Here is a 7,395-nt window from a genome sequence, read left to right as displayed (position 1 = left end):
CCCCACTTGCATTGAGTGCTGGATGAAACGCGATGTCCTCGTTATTACCGATCCTGATACATTCTCTCTCACTACCATGCACACCTACAATCATGATATGTGCCGCTGCCTGGGGCCTCTCCCACCTGCTCCAGTTACATTAGCTGAAGAAAAAGCTTATGTTGGGAGCAGAGCAACGGGTCCGCTATGTTTATATACAGTATTTGCGGACGTAGTTGAAGCCTGAGCGGTACGCAAGGGCGGGAAAGAAAATCTTCATGACTGCGCATGCGCGAAGGGATAAACCCCAATAGTGTGGCTTAGAGGGCTACGCCTATACTCATAGAATTTGGAGTTACAATAACGTAACTATTGCTTCTGTGACTTCCTGTACAGCCTGAAGGCTGCTGGAAACAGCTGTAAACTGTCCGACTAGACAGCAGATTTTTGTCACCGCCCCCGGCTGCTGCCGCCTGCTCTCGTTCACTTTACAGACCAGGTGCAGTTTATCTCGAACGAGCCTAATGTCTGCCAGCGGCAAGGCACCCCCACCTTTGAGTGATCCAATCAAATATGAGGAACCTGATTTAAATCCCTTTTGTAATTATACACTGCTCGATTACACATTTATTTTTATAAATTAGTTGTTCACTTTATAAGTTTGCACACAGACCACATTGTCTGCTTACATTTTCAAAGTACCTTTCCCCATTAGTTAACTTGCTAGCTCGCTGGCACATTTCACTTTAATTGACAAGTCAATAGACTATGTCTGCTCATGATATGGTAAAAGGTTTGTTTCTATCTGCATATGACAGCCTGAGCAAACAACCCCTATATATCCATTTTATTCCTGTTCCTATGGAAAGTTTCCATTTAATAGTCATTTTGAAACCCTAGTTGCTGCTCTCTGAGCCTCATTCTCTGACCAGTGTGTTTTCTTCAGTTTTCCATGCGTGTTCGTTCTCAAGCATAGATGCCCTTGATGCGTTTATTCTCAGTGGAGATGGTTGAAATGGAGATTTGAGGTGGGCCTTGGCCTCGTAAGTCACTCCCATCTTCTCCAGGGTAAACTCCCCGCTCTTTATGAAATCTGCACTCACCTGATAAAAAAAGGAAAAGAGATCAGAGCATGAAAAGGAGAGAGTGGAGGGAATTTACATTTTGAGAGATGATGAGACGATGGAGATTGAAAATGAGATGACCAATTAATGCACACTTCTTGCGAAAATAGTGTTCCCAGCTGGCATAGCACTCCAGAAGTGACAATTTCACAGCGTTCATATCTGACGGAAGAGAACGGCGCAGGAGTCATGAAACGCTGAAAGCAATCCATTCACTCATGAGTCAATGTAAGCTCCCTTGTAACCCAGAGAGCTAATTTTCACTGACTGACTCCCCTTTCCCACCCTGCAGCTCTCCCACTGATCTGTCACTTTTTCGTTCATACACATACACAGAGCTCTCTCTCTCATCACCACTTTTCACAGTTTTTACTACTTCCATGTTGAAGAAAGAAAAGGGAACAGTATTGTGATCAAAGGATCTATTCAACCAGCAACCTTATCATGAGAGGAGTTGTGTGTTTGATTATCAGTTGTCAAAAATGTATTTCCAAAGAATGTGTTTGAGGGCTAATTTATTCACATCTCCTCCTCTTGATCTAACAACACAGGCGAGGGAGGTGTGGTTGGAGGCCAGCGACAAGCCACGCCCACACTTGAGCAATCCTATCAAATGCAAGGAACCAATTTAAATCCCGTTTTGTAATTACACCCTGCCCACATATTTCACTTCCTTTAAAAATATGCCACATTACAGAAGTTAGTGATTTAATTGTAGGGGATGTAATACTGAGTGACAGGAGATTAGATCCCTCAGACCTGTCTCTGTCTGTATATGTTTGTGTGTGTGTGTGTGTGTGTGTGTGTGTGTGTGTGTGTGTGTGTGTGTGTGTGTGTGTGTGTGTGTGTGTGTGTGTGTGTGTGTGTGTGTGTGTGTGTGTGAGAGAGAGAGAGAGAGACTGAGTACAGGCACAAGTATGGCAGCTTGCTCCTCTACATGCCTCTCTCCATCTCTCTAAGCCTCCCCTCTCTCGTCCAGGTGCGAGCTATGCGTCTGTCATTTGTCGGAGAGCTCGGCTGGGAGCTGCACATTCCCAACGACTCTTGCCTTCCAGTCTACCATGCTGTCATGGCTGCTGGTGCAAAACACGGCATCATCAACTCAGGCTACAGGGCCATCGACTCACTCAGCATAGAGAAAGGTAACTTTGAATAAGAGGTCATAAATAACTAACCCTAAAATACAAATCCAGCTCAGATAGAGCTTTCTTTTGATGCCTCTTATTGCTAATATATTTCTCTTCTCCTGTTTATCAGGGTACAGACATTGGCACGCTGAGGAGGCGTATCGTCTGCTTTACCATTGATGAGTAAAGCAGACATTGATGAGTCAGTAACGCCTGCGATTATTAGTCAGAATGAAATTAATGAAATAGTCCTTACTGTACAACAACAAAAATGAAAATTAGAATATTGTATTAAATTTTAGAAGACACAAAAAAACATTTTACTCAACACTTTTATTGTAGAGATTTTGGAAAATGCAGCAAGAACAGTGTAGAATAGGGCGCAGCTTTAAAAAAATAAAAAATAATAATTTATTAGAAACTATCTCAAAAACGTCTCTTTCAAATTGCAAGTAAACACAGAAAGTCTTAAAAAGAATCCCGTTAGCCGCTGGACTGAACTGCTCAGCAGCTGTGGAAAAATGAACTGCAAGTAGAATCTGTCCATCTTGTAGTGGCAATCGATGAAAATGTTTGGGGCATCGACTAATGCCGATTTTCCTGATCTTTCAGGCCATTAAAGTCACAATAGAAACACTGTGAGAAAAACACCCAAGTTGACAAATAGCAGTATGGTCAGAAAGGATGCAAAATTATTCATGTGAAAGAAGAGGGAAAGCTAGAGAAAAAAAGGAAAGGAAACTAGTGAGTACATTTTGAAAGGAGTGAAAAAGGAGGAGATAAAACTCTCTCCAACAGTTTCCCCAGTCAGTGCTGTGACAGCCAGGCCATCTGGCCAGCCAGAGACTACCCTGGGACCCATATGTACCCCATGTAACTCTGGAGACGACAGTACATGTCAGCCCACGCTTATTCACAACACACACTCCACCAGATACACAGGTGACAAACTTAAACACACAGAAACACATACATGCCTTATGCACACTGTCACTCATATCAGAGCACAGACACAAGTACAAAAATGCATATAAACATGAATTCATGACATAACACGCATGCCAGCACACTCGCTTCAACTGGCAAGTTAAGAGAGAGCGAGAGAGTCAGAGAAATGAGCTATGAGGGTAGCAGAGGGCAGAGAGTTAGAGAGAGAGCTCTGTTCTCGCAGCTGTGCCATCGGGACGAGGCCAGCAACCAGCTGGAACACAGGACAAGCAACGCACACACACATGCACAAACACTTCTGTGGAGCTGTGAGAAGATGCTGACTGCAATCACCGGATAGTTGCATAATTCATGCAAGAGCAACTAAGACAGAGCCAGTGTGTGGACATATGTGTCGCTGCATGAGCTGTTACAACAAGCTCTTCTTGATCTGAGGCCAGTAATGGTGTGGAGGTCAGCCTAGAGGCTGAGGCTACATTACCTTACAGCAGTATTGTTTGAAAACTGACTGAAAAATACAGCCAAGTACAAATATATGATTTTCTCAGTGCTTGTAAACAAAAGTGCATTAACTTTCTTTTGAGTTGTTAGACCTCAGGGGAAGAAGTAGAACAAGATAGAAGGCAGAAAGAGGTAGAGAAAAACAAAAAGGTGTGGACAGACTTCATATCTAAGTAAGTCACAAGGACGTCTCGAGACATGCCATCTGTCCCATACACACACACACACTCTACAATCTTTGATGACTGAACCTTTAAAATAGTTTCAGTCAGCTGCCTGTGATTTGCATTGAAAGTATTATTTAATTTACCTAGCATTGACAGGGTTATTTTGCAGCTGACAAATGTCCCACATCCAATTACTGAAGAAATTACTTGAGGCATCGAGTGTGTGTGTGTGTGTGTGTGTGTGTGTGTGTGTGTGTGTGTGTGTGTGTTCTCACCTGATGCCCTGCTGCGTTGACAACCTTGTGGGTAGAGAAGGGGAAAGCTTCATTGCTCAGGTCTGTGTCCAACACCTCCTGAAGCACCTCTCGACTGCACATAAAGAGAAAACACAGGAACAGTGTCAGTCAGTCAATATATTTTACACTTGCACCTGCAGCTGTGCAACTGGTGTAGTGAAAGATACTTAATCTGCATGCTTTTTAAATATAATCAAATTATCAGATTTTACTTTGACTAAAATCTGAAATATATTCAAGAAAACATTCAAACTATAGGAGTACTTGTTATATTTGCTGTAGAACAGTACCATCTCTCCATCTCCCACAAACACACACCATAAAATCAATATTACATAGAGATGAGTCAAAAGAAAAAAAGGACTAAGTTTAGCTTTTCTTGGTACTTGTGTGTTTGTGAGTAGGCAGGTAGAGGCCTTTTCTGGAAGATATTTTTGCAACAATGTGTAAGGAATCCAGGGTTGAAGATATTTGGGGAAGGGGTTCAGGTTACGTGATTATGTGCTGCACATGTTTGTGTGCATCTGTGTGGGTGTCATTTTTTCTAAAAAAGCAGTCAATGTGGTCATGGAAATGGGTGTATGGTCATATGTGAATAAAACATTCTTGCATATATGCATGAATGTGCTAGTATGATGCACAGGCTCATATTTTCTTCAGGCTGTCCTCCAATTTCTGTCCTCCCTTAAGCAACGCTTTGCTCACTGAACTCCCAAACCAAAGAGCAAGGCCAATCAGCTATATATAATCAGTGAACGACCCTGTTTGTGTGTGTGTGTGTGTGTGTGTGTGTGTGTGTGTGTGTGTGTGTGTGTGTGTGTGTGTGTGTGTGTGTGTGTGTGTGTGTGTGTGTGGTGAGGGAGTCTTGCAACCACCAATTTGTTTCTCTGGCACAAAACTGAGGCTCTCAGCTGCGTGGATCAGAGGATGCCTGCTTACACAGACACAGAGCTCTCTTGCAGGATATTACATACTTTCATATATTATAAATAAGGTTCATAATTACAAAGCAAACGATCGAGCACCAGTTTCACCCTTTAAAGCGTGCTGCCAAGCTGTTTGACAGAAAAACTGCAAGTCTAGAGACTTTAGAGGAGAATTGGAATGAGACATCTCTGGGAGACAAATGCATGTCCATAAACGCTGTAATTTTCCATCTCCTCAAACTTTAAAGAGATCAATTTTCTTCGTAAGAAAACAAACCTCAAACATTGGAGGGTCGATTTTCTGCAATTCCTCATTTGTGGCAGTAAAATAGGGAGGAGCTGAGAATCAATACAGATGCTTATCTTGTTTATATTATTGACACACACACACACACACACACAAGGAAACATCCACTGATGCAAACACTCACACAGGCTGTGCTTTGGATGCTCAGGAAAACTCACACACACATATATTAGACTACTGCTGCTAGTGACGTGCTGGGTTCTGGTTTGACGTAAGCAATAAAAGTGGGAGGAATAGAAAAGTCTGAAAATGGGGAAAAGGACACTGACAATAGGCAATTTAACATAAGGGAAGATTGGAGAGACAGAGAAAGAGCCGGATAAGATCTACAAAGACATTAGGACTGAGAGAAACTTAGGAGAACAGAAGATGAGAAAAACCTCAAGGAGAAGAAATCGACAGAGCCCTGGTGCTGCTGGTGAGAGGGATGAACAAAGACGCAGGGCGGTGAGGTGGCGAGGAGAGGAGGTGAGAGGGGAAGAAAAGATAGATTAGGGAGTTCAGAGAATAAGATCAGGAAAAGGTAAAAGGTGTCCCGGCTTGCTCTGAGTGAAGAACAAAAGGAACACTGTTTTGACATTTAGTCCTTGCAGTGTTTACACTCGGGAGCCATCTTGGCAGACAGCGCAGGTGTAGAGATATAATTCTATAGGGTTATCTTTTATTAATAAAATCATGTTGAGCTTTTAGACTGAGAAAAGTACAGGCCCTAAATATTATCACCAGTCTCTACTAAATTGATAAGGTTTTAATTCATGTTGGACAGCATGGCTAAAAGAACGACTAAACCCAAAACCATAGGTTCACTTGGAATCAGGTCCATACAGGATAAAACAATACATTTTAATTTACTCTGCAGGGTTCACAGCATCATGAAACAGCCAATGGCTACATTACATTGCAGAATTGCCCTCTAAGGTCCTCGCTTCTGTCTTCTGTTTTTTAATCAACCTCCATCCCTTTACTCTCTCACCTCTTATGCATTTGGCAAAGTCTTAAAAATAGGCCCCTAACCTGCTCTCCTCTTATCGATTACACAGCTTGTCTTTTCAGTTTCCTCACCTCTTGTGTCCAGGATGTGAATCATAACCTGTCTTTTTTGTTTAAAACCTTTTTTTATTTACTTCTGCTCTCCACCACTCTCTGCCCTCACTCACACATGTTGTCCTTTTTCTCACCTGAATATATAAATCCTTTTTCCTTCCCCTACCTTTTGGGTCCCTGGATGCTGATCATCCCCATGTCCTCAGAGTGGTCTGTCAGCTGGCAGTGGAAGCCTTGGTCCTGAAGAACTGTTCTGATGTGGTTCCAGTTGTGTTCTGCTACACCGCCTCCAATGGCCAGGTAGTATGCATCACCTGGAGCAAAGGCAGGAAAGGAAAATAAATAAACAGTGATTAAGGGGAGTATGACAGAAAGAGATGGAGATGAGAGATGGAACATCAGACAAATACAACAACTGACAGAAGAAAAACTGGCAAATAAGACACAATAAATTGATAGCTACATCAAAATACAACAGAAGATAGAATGGTAAGTAGAAGAATAAAATGCTGAATATAACAGATATACAGTATTAAGAGATACCGGGAGACAGATCAATAAATAGAAGAGAACAAAAGAACAATGACGTCCAAAATAAGACACAACACAATGTCAGATATATCTAGCAACAGATACAATACAACAGTTAAAGTGATAGAACACAACAGTGATGGAATGATACAGAGAAGAATGGAAAAGAGAGAGAGCAATAGATATATCAGTATAGCAGATAGATATGAAACACGCACGCACGTACACGTTATCTTTGAATTATAATTATTGTTTTTTCAATGTTCATTTTTTTGTAACAAGGTTATCTTGACACATATGAATGAATGTGATTAGATGATAATGAGTCAGTGGTCATTTTGATATATATATATATATATATGCATCCTTTATTTCCTCCCTGTGGGTATATGCCTGAGGAAGACCTGTAATTGGTTGAAATGTCGCTAATAAAATTAAAGGGAAC

General features: G+C 41.7%; 1 protein-coding gene across 1 annotated transcript in view; it reads right to left on the bottom strand.

Moving 5' to 3' along the window:
• Positions 1–743: 743 nt before the first annotated feature.
• sardh (sarcosine dehydrogenase) overlaps positions 744–7,395 on the bottom strand; it is a 33,894-nt gene continuing 27,242 nt past the window's right edge. Inside the window, 4 exon segments of the mRNA XM_078271956.1 lie at positions 744–984; positions 987–1,082; positions 4,122–4,215; positions 6,586–6,733. Of these exon segments, the coding sequence (XP_078128082.1) occupies positions 946–984; positions 987–1,082; positions 4,122–4,215; positions 6,586–6,733 (377 nt within the window). The 3' untranslated portion in view covers positions 744–945.

Source organism: Sander vitreus, chromosome 16, assembly GCF_031162955.1.
Source record: "Sander vitreus isolate 19-12246 chromosome 16, sanVit1, whole genome shotgun sequence".
NCBI classification, from domain to species: Eukaryota; Metazoa; Chordata; class Actinopteri; order Perciformes; family Percidae; genus Sander; species Sander vitreus.
Note: the sequence above shows the minus strand (reverse complement) of the source record. Positions and strands in the feature narration are given on the sequence as shown.